This window comes from Tenrec ecaudatus, chromosome X (assembly GCF_050624435.1).
Source record: "Tenrec ecaudatus isolate mTenEca1 chromosome X, mTenEca1.hap1, whole genome shotgun sequence".
Taxonomy (NCBI): Eukaryota; Metazoa; Chordata; class Mammalia; order Afrosoricida; family Tenrecidae; genus Tenrec; species Tenrec ecaudatus.
This window is the reverse complement of record NC_134548.1, coordinates 31,190,914-31,211,392: the sequence shown is the minus strand read 5'-3', so window position 1 is coordinate 31,211,392 and position 20,479 is coordinate 31,190,914. Positions and strand designations below refer to the sequence as shown.

Below are 20,479 nucleotides of genomic sequence, written 5' to 3'. Positions count from 1 at the left end.
TCATTGAACTGCTAACCTAAAGTCCACCAGTTGCTCCTTGAGAGAAAGATGAGGTTATCTGCTCAAGTAAAGATTTACAACCTTGGCAACTCATAGGGGCAGGTGTTTTTTTTTTTGAGGGGGGGGGAAGGTTGTAGCACCTGTTCTTTAGTAACTGTTGAAACATTTTAAAACCGTTGTATTGCTGTAATTCACATAATTCAATAGTTTGAACATACTAAAAAGGGTTGTGCAACGATCACTACAATGTAAGGACATTTTCCTCTTCCTGTATTTAAATTGGCTTCCCATTTTCTACCAACTTACCTGTGATAACACCACAAAATTATTGATCCTCTATAGCAATACCTAGCCTACATAGATGCGCATACAAAACAAACAAAATAAGAACAATCATAAAACACGGGAAAAAAACTTAATTGAAAAGAAAGAGATAATTATGAAAACAAAACCAAATTTTAAATGGGCCTAAAAGGGAGAACGAATGATAGGGTTTTAAACTTTAAACAAACTTTGTCTGCATTAATTTACGCTCTAAGCACTCTGCCTGATAGCAAGGCTCGTCACAAGCCTGGTCAGTGATCAGAGAGGGGATCACCAGAGGTTTAGTCTACATGGGGACTTTGTAAATGGATTTTGGGTGTTCACTGTGGTATTTTGAATTTAAGCTGGAATACTATTCCCTCCTCTGGTCTTGAGTTTTGTTATTTACAATCCTTGGATGACGGGTCACTCTGAGTAAAAATAGAGGGTGATAGTGAGTGAATAAATCTTAGTTATCTATCAAACAAATGCCACAAGTGGATGACTTAAACAAACGAATGTATTCTCGCCCAAGCGAAGAGACTAGAATAATCATTTCAGTGCCAGCATTAGGAATCCTCTCTGTTGCCCTTGGTGACAGGTCCTTGTCTCCTTTTAATATCTGTGTGTCTAGCATCCCTTAGAGATCTACACTCGTCTTCCACCAATCTTCCCCCGGTTCTAGGAGGTTCGCAGTGTTCAAAGGATGCATTGTGCTCCCGATTCTTCTTTTCTGGTACTACTGGGGCCCTCCTGTCTGTATTCTCTTCTGTATCCATTAATCTCAAATAATAAAAGAAGTTGCAGGCCACACCCCATGGTGACTCCCTTACGTCAGACAGAGCTGTGACAGGAATGAAGGCGGTTGCATCCCACCCTTAATTCTCTTATTGGTTTATCACATCATGGGGGATTCATTACATAACCATCACATTGTATCATTACATAACTACCAAGCCACTGGGAACCATGGCCTGGTCAAGTTGATGCATATATTTAAAAGACACAATTGAATCCATGATACATCTCAAAGGGGTCATCTTGATAGATTTTCTCAAAAAAATCTACAGTGTAATTTTCTTACGGCATCAAAAATCCACACAGACAGTTGTACCCTCTCCTGTAGGGTTGCAATGAGTTGAAACCAACTCATTGTCAGTGAGTAAATCGAAGAATGCAGAATTGTTTGAAGAAGCCTTAAAGAGATGGAAACTACCTTCAGAAGTTTATAGACCGAGATGGAAGATATGTGTATGAACAATAGCTTTAGATGTTTTGGTTCACTAAAGATTTTTATGATTTTATTAAAGCCATGCATTTTGAATTACCCACGTATGATACACCTAAATCAGTAAGATTTTAAAATATTGTCAGCTAACATATTCTATTACACTTTAGAAAGTGGCGCTAAATCTAGCCTCATTGAGGTGTCTCTTTCGCTTTGCCTTTTCGGTTCATTTTGTTCCTTGCTGGTTTCCTGTCTTTGAGAGGCAGAGAGGCACGGCCTGGGTTAGTTGCCTCATGTGGGGCTCCGAGGAACGTTTGCTGGAGCGACCTCTGAAAAGCAGGCCTCACTGGGCAACTATTATTCTTTCTGTTTTTATGTGTTAACTTATCCCCTGAACTGACGTGCCTCTCTTTTACTTTCTTGTTTGCCCTCTTTTGTCCTGTTGCCTTCCCTCCCTCTCCGTCTGTCCTTGCAGGCCAATAATAAGCCCGAGATCGAAGCCGCCCTCTTCCTAGACTGGATGAGACTGGAGCCCCAGTCCATGGTGTGGCTGCCCGTCCTACACAGAGTGGCTGCTGCCGAAACTGCCAAGCATCAGGCCAAGTGCAACATCTGCAAGGAGTGCCCAATCATTGGATTCCGGTACGTACAGGGAACTGAACACTGCCATTCGGGTTTCTTGTGGCTCACCTTTGTGGCGGGTGGGACTTTATTCGGTTTTATGTTTTTCTCCTCTGTCCCACTGTCCTGATTGCTGGTCCTTTGTTCTGTTCCAAAGTGGGAGAGACGGGGATCAGGGTGATCACCGATCCCGGCCATCAGTCCCACAATCACTGGGTTATTTTTGGTGGCTCTCACTCGTTAGGCAGATATCCCTTTCCACCTTCACTCTTCTGTTCTTCAGAGCCACATACTTAGCAGAACTGGAACGCCTATATGTCTCCAGTGAGATATTTGTCAAGGGATATAGATGAACTCTTCTTCCTTCCTCCTTGGACCAAGGCTCTTTGTTTGGTTTTGGGTTTTGGGGGTTGTTTTCCCCCTCATTTCTCTCCCCTGCTTAATAGCTTTAGATCTGATTCTTGGAGAATTTCTATAAACAGAAAAAGACTAAGAGACCATTCTATTCAGAGAGACCTATCTTGGTAGCTTAGTCTCTTATTCACTGCACACCACTTTCCCCCCTCCCTTAAGTCTCAAGCATTGTTTCAAATGTACCTAGAACTTCATTCATCCTCCCCTTGCCCCTTTGGAAAGTGGTGACACGCTTTGCATAGTCTCCTAATAAAATCCCCGAAAACTCTAAAGTCTGCATGTAAAACGAAAGATCCACAAAGCAACTGAAAAAGACAACATGCCTTATAAACTTGAATCGTGGGAGAGAGAGGCAATGTCACAGAATATTCTGATCCTCTTTAAAATATCATGGGAAACAACGGGCTCTTACAGCTTCAGTCTTATTTACCGGGCTGGGAAGGAGCATAATTTTAGGGGACCTGTCCCGTCCCGTTATTCAACAGCAAATCCCAAATCCTGATTCTGCAACAATGCTGGATTTAAACATCTCGACCCACCTCAAGGTTTCTCTAGTGATGAATGAGACCAAAGTTGTCACCTAGCTATATAGTCTTGGCTTCTTCCGAATCTGCATAGCAGCTTCTTGAGTTTTGCTTAGACTTGTTTTATGACTTTGGTTCTTTATAACTGCCTGGTGCCATTTGTCTGCTTTTTTTATCCATTGAGCTCTTGTACCGTTGGGGTTTACTCTTACATTCTGCATGCCGTTGACCTAGATGTTGTACAAACATGCACGTAGCAGTTGCTACAGCCTAGGTACACAACAGGGAGTTGACACTGCTTGGGAAGGATCCCTTCTTTCTGTTCTGGTTTCTGGCAGGTACAAAGGGTGCCATGGGAGGCAGGGAGGGCAGGTGGCAGGGGCCTGCATTCCATTTCCTACTTTTCTCACCTTCATTGGCTAGTGGGATTTGTATGCAGGGGAAGCATTCATAAAATGGAGGAAAAAAGGAGCAGGCTGTGAAGGCTCTGAAAGAACATTTTCACATTCAGTTCTTTTGCTCTGGTTAAGTGCAATTATTTCAAGAATCGGCACTCATCTTCTTGCCCTCCACCCCCTCCCGCCCCGCTCCCAAGATGGCTTGGATTTTTCCCAAAAGGTAGTGCGTCCCCTACAGCCCCCCCCCGCCCCCGCCCGACTTCCATCTGTGACATAAGGAATATGTTTGTTTGAATGGGCTAAGGTTCTTATCTGAGGCAAAGAAGATAGTACTGTGAGAATAGAAGGGAATTACCAGCAAGTACTTCCAGATGATACATTCTGTCATCTTAGCCAAATTGCATCTTTTCTGGAGGCTTCGCTGATCACTTCTGAGTCATCTGGGGAGGGATTTCTGAAGCGAGAGATCAAGGAGACTGTCCAAGTAACGATTTGAAGATGAATCATGTCAGTCGATCAGAAGTTGTAATTAAAGCAAACCTCATTGAAATGGCGAGTTCTTGTTTAATTTTCTTGTGTCTTATGAGATGGTGTTACTTTTACACATTTTTAAAAGAATAATTGCTTCAAAAAATATTGTTACCATAATGGGTAGAGAGGCAGGCACTTCATCAATCTCTCCTAGAAATTAGATCCAATTCTAGTATTCAGTCCTCAAAGGACTGGGCATTTGCCAGTACATTCCGTCTGTACTCGAAAGAGGTTCTGGGGGAAGTGTAAAGAAGAGCATATGTCTATAGGAGATTTTTTCTGCCCAAATGAGGTACTTTAGGGCAGGTACAGGAGATATGTCGAGGTAGGTAGTTGATCACTTAACTGGTGGGACACACAAACGCTACACTCTCTAGAATTAACACAACGTGAAAGAAGGTTTACTAAGGGTCTTCTTTGGGAATTTCATTTGAAGAAATACATATGTGTTTGTTTTTGGCCCTCACCAGGTACAGGAGTCTAAAGCACTTTAATTATGACATCTGCCAAAGCTGCTTCTTTTCTGGTCGAGTTGCCAAAGGCCATAAAATGCACTATCCCATGGTGGAATATTGCACTCCGGTAAGTTCGATTCCTCCCGAGCCTAGAAGAACTTTGATTTCCGGTACAATATCGTAATCATCTGTAATACTGTGATGTCTGACTTACCCAGATGTTCTCCCAGATACCCCCAGCTAGAGTGCCTCCAAACTGGATACTCCAGGATGGACCCTGCCCCTGTGCCTCGAGCAGTATCTGACACGCTTGGGACCTTCTGGCCACTGAGCACATTTTGCTGCATGAATAAATAGACTTTTCTTCTGTTAGCTTGGTGTAGTATTGTTGTTAGGTGCCATCAACTGAATTCTGACTCACAGTGACTCTATGAACCACAGAAGGAAACACTGCCCTGTCCTGTGCTGTGCTCAAACTTGTTTTTATGTGGGAGCCCGTTGTTGCCGAGCCCCACTGTGTCAAACCCCACTATTTCACCGGGCATGACGTCCTTCTCCAGGGACTGACGGTCTCTCCTGCCAACATGCCTGGCGTCTGTGTGACCAAGTCTCGCCATCCTTGCCTCTAAAGGAGCATGCTGTCTCTACTTGTTCCAAGACAGATTTGTTGGTTCTTTTGGCGGTCCATGGTATTTTCATTGTTCTTTTACAGTACCATAATTCAAAAGCATCGATTCTTCTTCGAACATCCGTATTCAACGTCCAACTTCCACATGCGTAGGAGGCGATTGAAAATAGCTTGGCTTGGATCAGCCACAGCTGAGTCATCAACATACATCTTTGTGTTTTTTAAAACACTTTAAAGAAGTCTTGTGCATTACATTTACCTAATACAACTCGTCTTCTGATCTCTTGACTGTTACTTCTACGAACATTGATTGTGGATCCGAGCAAGACCAAATCATTGGTTGTAGGGCATGTGTTTGCACATGTATTTTGCAGACCCTTAGAGATTATGGGGTAAGGTCTTATGCCAATAAGGCATGCTGCCTATGGAAGAGCATATAGGTTACCCCAAATTTGTTATAATATATATATTCATATATATAATGTCACAATCTATATATTATATATTATATAACTTAGTATATCATTTATTTTTTTATATATCACTCACTTTTTATCTGTTTTATGCCCTGAAAACTGGCCCTTTCCGAGTCTGTTAGTATATATGGTAACACCAATTCATTGCTAGGTGCTTACCTTTTCACGTACCGTGTATGAAATAGATATTTTTATTTTTAAACTCTTTCTGTAGATGAGGATTCTGAGGCCTTCAAAAACAAAAACACTGTCATCAAGTGTATTCCCACTCCTTTGAATTTCCAAGACTATCAGTCTTCTTGGGGACAGACGGCCTCCTCTTTCTCTTTCGCCGGTGGAGGAGCTGGTAGGCTTAAACCACTGACCTTGTGGTTAGCAGCCCAATGCTTAACACTCTCCCGCCCCCAACTCCTGAGGTCTGAGATCGAATGATTGTGTGGATGGCACAGGACTGGGCAGTGCTTGATTCTGTTGTACATAGGGTCACTATGAGTTGGAATTGACTTGAAAGCACTTAACACCAACGACTGCTTTAACAAGCAGGTAGTCCTTCTCCATGGAGTGGTTCAACTCTGTCACAAGGATAGTTGTGAGTTGGAATGAACTTGTGGCATCTAACAACAACAATAACAGTAATAACTATATATTGCAGACATCGATTCCAAAGCCTTTTTTTTTTTAGAGGCACCACTGGGTAGAAATCCACCTAATGTGGACTAAGTAGTTTGGAAGGTACCGTAAAGTGTGACTTGAAGGCTCTTCTAAACTATCCCTTGTTGAGCAGTGTAGTAGCAGCATCTATACTTTATTCGCCATAACAACTTGTTGAGGCCATCGGACAGGGGAGCTGAGCTTGGAGACCCAAATCATTCTTAACGCCACTAGTGAATACCAGGCCTGGATGCAAAACCCTATTGGGATGAACCCAGAGCCTGTTCTCCACCTCCGCACTGTCCTTAATTATAAAACAGAGGCAGAGCACTCTCAAATGCCTGATTATCTCTTCATGTCCCTCCCAGACTACATCCGGAGAAGATGTGCGTGACTTTGCCAAGGTATTAAAAAACAAATTTCGAACCAAAAGGTATTTTGCGAAGCATCCCCGAATGGGCTACCTACCAGTGCAGACTGTCTTAGAGGGGGACAACATGGAAACGTGAGTAGTGGCCCAAGCAAAAACCCACTCTCTCTTGATGTATATTTGAACTCTCTCAGCAGAGTATCCCCCTCCACTCCCAACCGCACACACTCTGGTCTCTCTCTTTCTTTCTTTCGAGTTACTTTAGCTCAAAGAGAAAAAAAACAAGCTGATGGTTAATTGCCATTTTCCCTTGTCTCTTGACAATGAAATTTTCCAAAAGTGAAACATGATTTCCCAGGGCTGGAGTGGGAAGCAGGGGTGGGTAGGGAGGGCACATGACCCCAAACACAAATACTTAACAGCGACTACTACTGGTCTTAGACGTCTGTGAAAGCCATATAGGACTGTTAACAAAAGAGTGACTCTTAGGATTTCACGTGTCTTTTTCTCTCTCACAAATTAATGGACGTGCATCTTTCTATATCTGGTCATCTGGTCACATTCACCCCCTCCCTTTTTTTCCTTCCACTTGGAAGTAAGTGTAACCCCAGGAAAATACTTCATAATAAATTGAAATCCTCATGATCAAACTAATGCTGTCTTTCAAAGCGTCCTCTCGTCTACCCATAACTGTCATGGCAATCCCACAAGGACCCTTGGCGGTTACCGCGAACAGAAAGGCCAGTGTTTGCTTAGACCCCACCCGCTCCTCCCTGGGAGAATCACATGAAAGCCAGGCTGGGGCATCCTATGGGGGCGGTTCTAGTCCATCCTCTAGGGCTGTTCCAATTAGCAGCCACTCTAAGACAATGGGTTTGATTTTCAGGGAATGGCAATCACACAACGGTTTGTTTTTCTTTCAACTCACTTTCCACCTTCGTTTGGCTGTTGCTTTCCATGGCTCATACTTGGTTGGTTGGATTTCATTTCTTTTGACCTTTCAGTATTTTTTTTTCCTTTGGTGGCTGAGTTTTCTGTGTCTTTCTTCACCACCTCATTTTTTGTTTTGCAGTCCTGTTACTCTGATCAACTTCTGGCCGGTAGATTCTGCGTGAGTACTTTTGCTGAACGGTGCTGCTGCTACCAACACATTTGCTCGCTTGATTAAAAAAAAAAAAACAACACAACTTTGGTAGTTGTTCTAACTTAGACATATTAATCTCCCTCCCTTCATTTCAGCGCCCCTCCTTCCTCTCTCCCCTTGAAAAGACTTTGAGAATGTCATGTATATGTCATAGATCACAGCTCAGGAAGCTCTGGGAGGTTTTCTGGTCACTCACCTGGTGAAATGCTAGCCAGCAGAAATCCTGGCCGGAGTTCAAGTTAAAAATCCCAGATGTGATTGAGTTGGAAGTTGTTTTCCTGGGAGATCCCTTGATATATGTTTTAAAATGTTTCAGAAAGGGCCTCTTGGTTCCAGAATAATATTCTTTAGCCATCTATTTGGAGATTCAGTGTTTTAGGACATTCAGGAGAATGGGTCTCTTATAATTGGACTATTTAAAACCAACAGAATTCATTCTGTAGTATAATATTGCGTGTTGTTCAATCATTGCAGTGAGGCAGGTTAACTGTTTACCAGCTTATGCTCTGCTAACCATAATGACTAATCAACATGACATGCGGATTAGGATTTTTGAATTTAAAACTAAACCCACTTCACTTGCCTCTCCAAAAGAAAGATTCAAGCTCATAAACAGCTATTCATTCATTGATCCTTGGAGGAAAGTGCGCTGTTGTCTTTGTTAGTACTACTGGTGTGCATAAATAATTCCAACAGATCATCCCCTTCTCTCAGTTTTTAATGCTAGAAAACTCTTTCGGCCCTGTGTTGTGCGTACTACCAAGCAACGCTGCATTTTGTAAAGTTCGGTGGTTTTATGGTGTCTTTTGAAGACACTTTTGCTATTTTGATCTATGCTTTTAGAACATACTTATGTAAAGTCGGTCAGCTCTATTAAATATTAGAGGAAACATCCTATTTGGAAGATGGGTTTATATAAGAATTCGCATCAGAATAAATTCAACTTAAATTCTATTTTAATTAGGTCTTTTTGGTGTTCTACCCTGTAATTTAAATGAGATCTTTTTTTTTAATCCTGTGGTGATAAAGCAAACTATTAATTTAGGTTTATTTTTACATTGCTATTGGCCAAAAGGAAGTGGAAGACTTCCCTTTCTTTTTTCAAGGTGCATTATTTTACTTCTTTAACTGTAAGGTAGGGGAGCTGTAAGCGATGAATGATAGGATTTCTTTAATCATCATACTTAAGCAACTTGGGCAGTTACTTAGACTCAGCTTTGTTACTTCCTTGATCACTGTTTCACCTAGCTCAGTCTATTTGCTTATTTTGTTTTTCAGTATATTTGTTTATGAAAATTAGAATTGTTCTTAAATTAGAAATATTTTTATAAATACTGGAAGTCTCAGCTTGATTGGATCCTGATAAGTGATTGGATTAAGTCGGCGTTGGAATAGGTGCTAATTTATCTGAAATCTGAAAGACAAATATACTAAAGAACAAAGTTTCAAATGCAAGATTAGCTGTAGCACAAATGTAATCAGCAAAGACTAACAGGTTTTTTGTTTTTTTTAAGGAGGGACGATAATGTTTATTTTACCTTCATGCATAAATGAGCTCATTACAACAAGCATTTTAAAGTCGGGAACATATTTTAAGTTTGTCTTCCTTCAACTCTTGAGGCACTTAAAATGAACAACATCCTTTATTTAAATGTCTTCTAATAACCAAAGCATACCACTATTTTGTCTTTACATGGAAAGTTTGCTGGATTATTCAGAAATAGTAGGAAGTTATCATTTTGAGGAAGTAACAAACTCAGAAGACTAAGTCTGTGTTTTCTTTATGGAAGTCTTTACACATGGAGTTGTAAATAATGGACATAATATATTAGAAAACAATCCTGTTCAGGTAGCAGAGCGAAGTCCTACGGTAGTTTATTTTGCATTAATTTTACCCAATGTTCAATCCTGTGATGACGACAGCATTTAATATAGAACACAGACTTTGAAAGCTTACTGAGTCACAGAAGTTTTATTTTTCTCCAGACGAAGCCCTTCTTTGCCTGTAATTATTTGTCATATCATTTCAACTGAATCTAGCATAAGCCTTTTCCACTGTTTGCACATGGGTAAGGCTGTCAAACAGTATTTGTGGAGTTAGTCTCTTTGATTTCTAAATGCATGAAATGTATTCCTGAAGTTTTCAAAACAGAGAACATGGTGGGAGATGGGGTGGAATTGGCCCACTGGTCTGCACCGTAATGGGAAATAATCCTTCCTCTGTCTGGGTCTATCACTTTGCACTTCACATGTGGAGAGAAGGAACTATGTGGTTGCACTGCCTTCAAAGAGTGTTCTAAAAGGGTTTTTTTTTTGCATGTCGTTTTGTTCTCTGGACTAAATAGTTTTACACATTTACTAATTCTTGTTTTTTACATGATGCTTCTCACTACCAGTACTCCCTTTAGGTTCATTTTCTGATTTTAAAAAGTGCCTCCTTTACAGTATATTCTTCTGGATTTCTGGTTATTATGAATTCTGTGCTTATGTACGCTGTGAGAGGTGCATTAGTAAGAAAGCAGGGAAGTATATCAAGGCTAAGAATTAAAGCTCTGTATAAGATTACATTGAGGCATTTTGAATGTATTTACAGGTCTAATCTTCTGAGTGTGGGTATGCTCCGATTCCCAGACTTTCCTTCCTTTATACACTATTGGAGTAGTAACTTTTATAAGAAAAGGCACTACTGATATAATTTTCTTTAAAAGCTTCTGTCTTAGTCAAAATACTTATAATTGAAAGACTATGGTGTGTTCCAACTAATCCAGGTACTAAGTTATCTTGAACCACAAGAAAGATTTCAAAACAAGCCTTAGCATTTTTTGTTAGTGGACTATTCCAGGGTGTGAGGAGACTAGCGGATTAGCCCTTCAAATTGATAGTGAAGATTCACATGGAAAACCTTGGATCGCCCTATGAAATGGGGTAGTCATTTCCCCCCGACAATGTACACATCTACGCAATTCAATCCGAATTTCATTATGGTGCCATTTGACCTTAGCAGACATCAGTTTTTGTAAAACAAACAAAAACAAAAACTATATTTCTCGGGGAAGTGATCCTGGTCCCTAATTGTTTTCTGTGGTGTATTGCAATCTTATAATAGTATGGCTTCATTAAAAATTAGGAATTTTGAATATATTTTGTATTTTAGCTTGGCTAAAATTATCTACATTTTTTTCTTTTTATGTAAGGAAAATAAAACATATTCTTAGTGTTATAATCAACTCCTTGAATGATGCTTGGATCTTGGGTTAAACCAGAAGTCCTCACTGAATAGATTACTGTTGACTTTGGATCCATGCTTTTACCTAAGGGTATTCCATGTCGGCAGAGACCTTTTGTCCCATTCCAATGAAAACAGAAATCACTAGCCCAATCTGTTTTCCCAAATGATTGTTTTCCTATTTCATCCATAAGACCGTATAAAAACTTCAATGTTAATTAACACCATATTTGAAAGGGTAAAAAAGTGTTTATACTTTTAAATTCTAGGCAATGGACCATATATAGTTCTATATAGATATATAGTATACCTTTAAAAATACAGGCTATTCACACTAATTTTCAGTCTATTAATTTATAGATACTTAATAACATCTCCTGAATAAATATTAACACTTATTTCCAGTATAACTGACATTAATAAATATTTCCAGGACAACAGATATTCTTTTATCTTCAGCATTCTTTGTTGTGTTTTGTATCACAGCATAATCTCTAGGGCTGAACTGGTAGGTTTATTCCTTCTTTACAAAATTACACAGACCAAGTCATTTTGATTTACAGAATCTTAAGAAGTCATGGACTGGTGTGACCTCTTGGGGTACAGTTTCCATTCAGTGAAGTGGTGGCTCCCAAATAGCCCAAATGTGACTGGTTAGGAAGTTTAAACCACACAGTGTTAGCACTACTTGAGAACTACAGGGTTGAAGCCATTACAAGGGAAGAGAACAGAATGTTACCTAAAGATTGTTTCCCTCAACCTTTTCAAAAAGCAAAAGTCTCCAGAAAAGGTTTTTTTTTGGTTTGTCTTTATGGCTCTCGAGAAAAGCAAACGTATGAGCAATAACCTCCCAAACCCGAATTTAAAATACTTGATGGATATCTAAAATATAGGAACAACCAAGTGTGTACATTATCCATAGAATTAGAATACAATCATTTTAGGTCATGTATATAAGGTAACTGTGTGGTGGTTTTTTGTTTTTGTTTTGTTTTGTTTCTCTCTCTCTCTCTCTCTCCATTAATGGATGGTATCTGTGACTAATCACATTTTCTGCCTTATAGGCCTGCCTCGTCCCCTCAACTTTCACACGATGATACTCATTCACGCATTGAACATTATGCTAGCAGGTATGAGACTAGTTGAATGCCAGGCAAATATTGATTGAAATAACTAACCAAGGAAAGCTAACCTATAATAACTTTAAGTAAAATTTTTCTTTCCCAATCTTGTCTGATTTTTACTAATCAACTTGCCCTCTAACGTGCATGCCATTCCATTGCATGCTGTTTTTGGACACGCAGCAAAAACATAATTCCAGAACAACCTTTCCTAACCCTGGCCTTTAAGCATTTCTGGTAGCCTTGCTATGCTCTCTATAATGAGCACATTCCAAGAAACTGACTTAGAAATCTCCTAACCTTCTTAGAAAACGACTAGACCAGACATTGGTAATGTGAAGAAATGATGTTATGTGATGTGGAGACGACGGAAGCATCAGCTTTCCATTTGTGTCATAATGCTAGAATGTATCAAATCATTAATTTTCCTAATCCTTGAAACTTTCCGTTCCACTTTCTTTGTGGTTTAGATACTATTTCTTTACCCACAAACCAAATTACTAATGATATGATATCTTAACATTTGTTAAGTAAGTATTTAAGAGTTTGGTTAACGTTTTTTTCTTTGTAAAAAGCCTTTATTATTTTCTGAGCTAAAGGAAGTTTTTAAAGGTCAAATTCGGTGGCAGATTGATAAGCGAGCTTACAGCGAATCCATCTTTTATCAATAGTCTGACTGCTGCGCATGTTTATGAACCACGGATAGCATTGCATCGTTGTATAAGTCTGTCATCAGTGGAAAGCATTAATTGTCTTCCAGACAAGGGACAGTGCAAGGCCAAGGGTGCATGTGGTGTTAAGGCAGCTTTTCGTGAGAAAACAAAAGCTTGTACTCAGTGAAAGGAAGATCGGTCAGAAAAAAATAAAACAAAAGACAACTTCCCTTAGAATCTATATAGCATCAATGCAAAGCTACTAATTCTCTCTGGTCTATTACACACTGCTTCAAATGGTTAGGCCAACACACACATCCTTCAGTTTGAAGGATTCCTTTCTCCTCTGGACATGCTTTATCCTTTAGCTTTCAGGAATGTTCGATTAGGTCTTGAATAGATTCTTAGAAGTCACATAAGTTTTAATGAGCTTTTACGTTTTTTATCAGGCTAGCAGAAATGGAAAACAGCAATGGATCTTATCTAAATGATAGCATCTCTCCTAATGAGAGCATGTAAGTATCCCATCTCTTTTTACAAACTGTTCCTGACGATGAAATTGCTCTGAGGGACTGAGAGGTAGCATGGAGCAAGATGCAGGAGTTAGCTGTGCACTCATCAGATCTTTGTAGAAGCTATTTTCCTTCGTCTCTTTTTTTAACTCCTCACTACCTGGCATGGGATGAGCACATCCAAATCCCGGCATTATTTTTCTACAGGAGTAGCAATCAATAAATGAAATAGCTTGTTTTTAGTCAAACTTGTTTAATATCATATTATTACAAAGAATACTTAAATTATAAATGCATGTTTTGGGTTTTTTTTTTTAACCTACAAGTTGGTTAAAAGAACAACTATTGTTTACAAAGGCATGGTTAAGGAGAAGGCCCTCCAGTCGCGGGAGTGGAAACACAGTCTTGGTGTAATTGCACTGCTCTTCCACCATAGTGGGTTAGTTAGGCTTTTTTCTTCAGCCACCCAAAGTAGTGATTTTTGTGGTTTCGCATCTTCAGGGGGGTAAAGAAAGAAGCAGTCTTGTGAGGGGTTTCAGAGGAGAGGGTAGATTCTGATCCAGCTCGTTGATGAGGCGATAAAGATGTGGTTGAGTGGTGTTCAAATTGGCAGAGACGCAGAGACTTCCTTGGGGAGTGAGGCAATGTGGCCATGAACCTAGAAAACACTGACCAGAACGTGAGATGAATGGATCACACCAAGGAGCTACCAGGAAGGAAACAATAAGGCTTGGCCAACCAAATAGATAATTTAGAAGAAGTCAAGTCAAGCATAATGGTGATTCTGGTTTGATAAGTCATGGATGGATGTCTCCCCATTTTTTCATGGAGAATTTAAACTTAGGAAAAGGAAGAATGGGGCATTTATCATATGTAGTTGGTGTGGGGACCCAAAGTCATAAGACATGGACCTTTATAAAGGTTGGGCTGAGGAAATATGGTGTCAAAGTGGCATTTATATAGAACCGGTTCCGGAAGACACCAGAATAATGGCCTAATGAGATGTAAAGGCAATTGAGGTAGCAATGAAGAATCAAGTCAACACACTGTCCTTTCTAGAAGACCTAGGTATGTAAGACAAAACAAAACATAAAACCTTCACGGTACTCTCATTACGATGGGGGAAAAGAATAAATGAGATTGGTATATAATCTCCTCTAATAGTGATATATGTTGATGGAAATTTGACCAAATGTAAATTACTTTAGCTTCATGGGAGACACTGTAGCACATTCAAACTATTACAAGTGGTATCTGTAGAACGGAAGCTGGCGTGTGTTGGCTACCTAAGAGAACAATAGCAACAGTTTAAATACAACTGTATGCTGTAATTAAAAATGAGAAGTTCTAACAATACATTTCCAGACTTGGGAAGAGAGAATGAAATAGATGGGTAGCAGGAGGTGCATATATATATATATATATATATATATATATATATATATATATATTTATAAGTTTAGCTCATTCTGAGGACATAGAACCCACTGAGGCTCAATCGTGGAGGACAGATCGTGATGTCTGTAATGATCGGTGGAAGAATGGGATAGCGGTTTGGTAGACCAGTTGACTTGAATTAAATATTTTTTTAAAAAACCTGATAAATTTTTGTAGTCAGCGTTTCATTTCCTAACTAGGTCTATAGCTTGTGCACCAAAATACATTAAATCATGATGCTTTTATATATATATACATAAATTTTGAAGATGGAGATGAGAAAAGGAAAACAAGAGGGTGTGGGGAGGGGAGCATTTTAATATTATCTTAATGATATTTGACCCGAACTGAAGACTTAGCCTACCATTAAGAACAGAATTAAGTTCTTATACCTTAGGGCTAAGCAGGCATTTCCAGAACCTGGAAAATACATTTTGAAAACGTTTCCCCTCCATGTATTATAAGTTTCCAGGGAAAAAAAAGTACCGCTGTGCCTTCCAAAATATTATGTTGCCCTCTCCCCCCCCCACCCCCGAACGCCCCCAAGTTTAGTCCTTATAGGCTAGGGTCTAAAGAATGGGTTTCTTTGGTCATCTTTTAACCAGCCCCCTTCATGTTTGGATTTTCTATTTGTTTTACCATAGTTGTTAACTTAAAGAATCATTGATCTCGTTTGATTACTATTACTTCCCTGCCTCTTTGGCGGTGACTTTTTGAAAGTTACAAACTGGCTTACTGGGGCAGCATTTTTTTTTTATTATCTTGCCTTCCACTTAAAAAATTTTTGTCAACTCTCCTATTTCAAAGGCTTAGTTTTTTCCTACTTACTATCAATAATCATGTGAGATAGTGAACATGTTATCTTGATACGCTTGGTAGCAAAAGCATTGCACAACTGTTATTGTATCTTTTAATATTTATTAACTATGGATTAAACTGTCAACATATAGTCCCAGTATTCTAGAATCCTCCCTTTGATTTACCCATGTAAATAGGCCAATCAAATCCAACTGAAAATGTGAGAGCATTTCAACACCTTGTGAGTTGTCACCAGTAGAGTGGTAGACCACATTCTGAACCATGTCAAACTGTCTTTAGAAGCAGGAAAAGGGGTCTAATTCATTGTTAAGTGCAAATAAATGTTTTTCTTTTTAAATACACACCCGAGTCCCTGACCCCCAAAACCAAATAAAGAGGGAGAAAAAACCACAACCTTTGATTTTATTTTCCAGAGATGATGAACATTTGTTAATCCAGCATTACTGCCAAAGTTTGAACCAGGACTCCCCCCTGAGCCAGCCTCGTAGTCCTGCCCAGATCTTGATTTCCTTAGAGAGTGAGGAGAAAGGGGAGCTAGAGAGAATCCTAGCAGATCTTGAGGAAGAAAACAGGTGAGTTTTCTTTCTAGCTTTGTCATTGGTATGCAGAGTGCATACACTTGCACACATAGAAAAGCGCCAGGAATCTTCACTTAGAGTCATGTTATGTTTAATTGTTTCTCTAAAATAATCTCTTTAGCTCCCTTTACAGATTCACTTTACCTTTTGTTTTCGGAAAGAAGAAAATGAATGCAGTAGGATAATTAAGAACTCATATTTTAGGTGTGAAAGGAAACGTGGTTGGTGGTGGTATTTGGGTCGTTTGCATGTGTTTTAGAGGTTTGGATTTTATATTTGAGAACAGAGTTTGTGAACAATGCAGGTCATTTAATTTAATGATGGCAAGATTTTTACATGTGTTTAGCCTTCGTACATCGTATCAAAAAGCATTTAAAAAGTAGGTTTATTGGCTCAGTCGTATTTGTGAAGAAATCATTTCATCTTATTTCTCACCATCACCTTCAAAGTCATTGCTTTAGGGGTACTATCAGAGCAGATTAGGGAGACCACTCCTGTCAACAAATGGCAGCTCCAGAGCAGAAACCGTAGAAGAGGTGAAAGGCTAAAGAACAGTCTCAATTGCTACAGGCAGAAACGAGATGTAAAGACCTCTAAAGTATGATGTGGTGTCAGGTTAATTAAAATCACAAGATGTTACTTTTTTCCTTTATCGATATAACGACAAAAAAGTAAACATTGAATCACATGGCCACATGCCCGTGTAATTTTTGAATGCATAATGGCACGCCATGTCTGAAAGAGGACTTTGTCTTTTCTACGACTACATTTATTATATCACAGGCCCCCTGGTTAAGAGAGCTTTTACAGGGGATCATTTCTAACTCACGGTGTGCCTTCTTCAGACAAATGCCACTAGGCAAGTCTTTAAAGGAGTACTTGCTCAAATTTGTGGTACTTTAGTGCTTTCATCTTTTCGCTTTAGCCCACGGCACCAAGACCTCTCTTAATCTAGGCAGCACAGGATGTCTGTGGCCAATGCCCTCAGGGAGTGTTTCACCTCAAGATGAAAAAGCAACACTCCTATTCATCCATTGCTTTCTGCGGCCACTGCCCCTCCCAGCCCTAATACTTCTCCCGTAGACTATGGCATTAACTCCTGATCTGGTTGGCTTCCCTTCACTCCCTTTCCCCGTCTGTCAATACGTCCTCAATACTGGCTCTAGTTGTCCATCTTTCCGCCATCAAGAACCATCATGGCCTTCTTCGTGAATTTGATTGCTGCATTGACGAGAAGATCTCACCTGAGCTGTCAAAACAAATTTTCTCATTTTTCTCTTGGCCTGCTTTTTTGCCTTTGACTTATTCTGCATACCCCGTGTGCCAGCCGTGTTGTCCTAGCTTGTAGTTTCTACTGCATCTTGCTCGCAAGTTTGCCTCTTGGCCTATCAGCTAACCCCCGCCTCCTCTGCCATATCTGCTCGTAACAAAGGAGATCTGCTCATCATCCATGGCCCTACCCCAAATAAGCTTCCTCAAAGACCCCGCTGGGTTCCTGCAGTTGGAAGCAATGTACGTTTCCTACAGAGGTCCAGAGCACTCTGCTCTTTTCTGAGAAAAATCCACGGCAGTTGGCCTTTTCATTGGCCAGGGCCAATGTTTTCCTCTCGCTGAGTGGTGAGAACACTGTGTATGAATCATCCTCACATCTTCTATAGTAACTTGTCACAGTGTGAATGTTGTGAATACTCAGAACACGTTTAGTAAAGACCTAAGTGAAAAATACAGTAAAGATACCACCAAAGTACCATCCAGGAGGGAAGGAATGTTGAATGTTCTGTTGGTTCTAATAAAAAGTCCATCTCTGGTCTTCTATGTAACACTGTTTGACTGTGAAGATTCCGGTTGATAAAACAATCACACTCACTTTGTTGAAGTAGCCATTTATGATCAATCTTGATTATTAGGAGAATTAAAGTTCAAGAGGAAGAAAACATTGGAATGGCATCGTCAATTGAATTAGATATCATTCGGGAGTAAATGTTTCAGTAGTGTGCGAGTGTTCTCATTGTGTCATTTATCATTTTGTCATTTTCAGATGACTCCTCAAAGGAGTCCTGGTAGTGCAATGGCTAAGTACTCATCTGCTAACCAAAGCACCAGGGTAGGAACCCACCAGACCAGGGTAGGAACCCATCAGGCCAGGGTAGGAACCCATCAGGCCAGAGTAGGAACCCATCAGGCCAGGGTAGGAACCCATCAGGCCAGGGTAGGAACCCATCAGGCCAGGGTAGGAACCCACCAGGCCAGGGTAGGAATCCATCAGGCCAGGGTAGGAACCCACCAGGCCAGGGTAGGAACCCATCAGGCCAGGGTAGGAACCCACCAGGCCAGGGTAGAAACCTACCTAGAGCTCTGCAGCAGGGAAAACTACAGCTTAAAAGCCTTAGGAGGTAGTTCTATTTTGTCATATGGAATCATTATGAGTTGTAATTGACTCACCAGCAGTGGGTTTAATGGTGACTGTTGGGTATTTAGTATGGGTTTCCAATACTGTTTGGGGGAAGCGCTTAGCTGCTCTAACCAAAGGTCAACTGTTCAAACCCATCATCTGCTCTGTAAATATTGCAGCCTTGAAAATCCTGTGGGACAGTTCTACTCTTTCCTATTGTATCACTATGAGTTGGAATGGATTCAGTGGTAACAGGTTTGGAATCCCTAAGACAGAGTATTTTTCCTTTATTTATATGAGGAAACTCAGCCTCGGCAAGGTTCAAATGGCTTGTCCCTGATTTTTCAGTCAACCAGTAGCAGAACCAAATTCAAATCCAAAATTTCTGACTCACAATAGGAACTCTACCTCGGACCACAGTGTTTTTCTGTATAAGTGTTGTTTACATTAGAATCTTTGTCTATTCGCCTCACCCACAATATACCCAAAGCTATTGTCATAGTCATTCGATGACTTACTCTCTAAAAGTATCTCTCATACGTGTGAGCAGATAGTAACGTTAGAGAGGTGCATAATCTTTAATATTTTAATTCTGCATATTTTCAAGGTACTCCCTCATTTAGATCCACCTTTACTTAGTGGAAGCCAAGGTAGATGTTGGTGCTTTCCCCTTTTGAATTACTCATCACTGTAAAGTTACCCAGAGATTCAAGGTCATTTTTTTCAAGAGATTCAAAATTCAAGGTGAATCAACTATCTCCTGACATATTATTAGTGTTCAAAGCTCAACATATTCTTTTCACTGCCTAAATGAACTAAGACTTACCCTGAAATTCAAGTTATGGTCTTGGTAATGAAAAATTAGCCAGTATGAGATTGCACCTGTCTAGAAGGAGAGTGAGTGCTAAGCTGATTCACCGTGCATTCTAAAGCTGTTGTTATGGTAGCAGGCAGCTCTGTGGATTCTTAGAACCTCCTCAATGCCTTGCATACGTCTCCTTGGGCTACTACACATTGTTGTAGTTCGGTGTCATTGAGTCCATTCCCATCCATAGCGACCCTATATACAACAGAGCAAAATAATGCTCAGTCGTGTACCATCTGCAAAATCATGGTCATGTTTCAGCCATCCATATCCTTCAGGCACTTCTTATTTTTCACTGCCTCTCTACTCCAGCAAGCATGATATCCTTTACCAAGGACTGGGATTTCCTGATAACATGTCCAGAAACACTTGGAATGAAGTCTTGCTAGCCTCACGTGTAAAGAACATTGCAGGTGGCCTTCTTTCAGGTCATGTTTGTGTATTCTTCATGCCGTCCATGATACTTGTGATAGTCATGTCAACACTATGAAGGCATCAGTTCTCCTTCAGTTGGCCTTCTGTAGTCACTGTCAAGCTTTCATGTGCATAGGAGGCAAGTGAAAATACCATGGCTTGGGTCACACAAAGATGTCACTGTACCCGACATCATGCAGCTTACATTTGAGCTGTTTCTTTTTATTCTTCCAATTATTACACAAGTTGGATGCTATGCTCAAAATAGTAGTAGATTGATTACTTATACCATTACATTAAACTAGCTGGAAAACTCAAGCCTGTTGTTTTACCTTGTAAAATGACTTCAGGCTCTGGTCTAACATTTATTGATCTCCATGGCCTCAGGAGAGGCTGTGTATTAGACCTCTGTGTGAGTCTTCAGTTGATGCTGAGAAGAAAGCCAAGAAGAAAGGCAGCTGAAGGGTGAGGTGTGGTCTGTGTGCACACTGGAAGGAACATAACCCAAGGTGTCAGGGTGAAGAACCTTTCTGTGTGGGAAACAGCTCTCAGTTGTGTTACTTTGGGAACAAGGTGATGATGGAAGGTAATGAGGCTAGGCAGGCCATCAACGCCCAGGTTGTGAAGGGCTTGATGCCATGCCGAGGGATTTATTCTTCCTCCCCTAGCGTTTAAGCCTGGGGTAATGCTCTCGGGAGGGTGATGTGTGTAGAGAACAA

At 40.2% G+C, this 20,479-nt stretch overlaps 1 protein-coding gene across 8 annotated transcripts in view; it reads left to right on the top strand.

Moving 5' to 3' along the window:
• Window positions 1–20,479, top strand: part of DMD (dystrophin) — a 730,751-nt gene that overhangs the window by 661,617 nt on the left and 48,655 nt on the right. For 4 of the 8 annotated variants that reach the window (XM_075538191.1, XM_075538194.1, XM_075538186.1 and 1 more), the window contains 7 exons: window positions 2,007–2,173; window positions 4,490–4,601; window positions 6,598–6,734; window positions 7,672–7,710; window positions 12,034–12,099; window positions 13,193–13,258; window positions 15,925–16,083. In XM_075538191.1, coding sequence (XP_075394306.1) covers window positions 2,007–2,173; window positions 4,490–4,601; window positions 6,598–6,734; window positions 7,672–7,710; window positions 12,034–12,099; window positions 13,193–13,258; window positions 15,925–16,083 — 746 coding nt within the window. Of the gene's footprint in view, window positions 1–2,006; window positions 2,174–4,489; window positions 4,602–6,597; window positions 6,739–7,671; window positions 7,711–12,033; window positions 12,100–13,192; window positions 13,259–15,924; window positions 16,084–20,479 lie in introns of those variants that run through there. The other 4 variants (XM_075538193.1, XM_075538187.1, XM_075538189.1 and 1 more) reach the window with 2 other exon arrangements.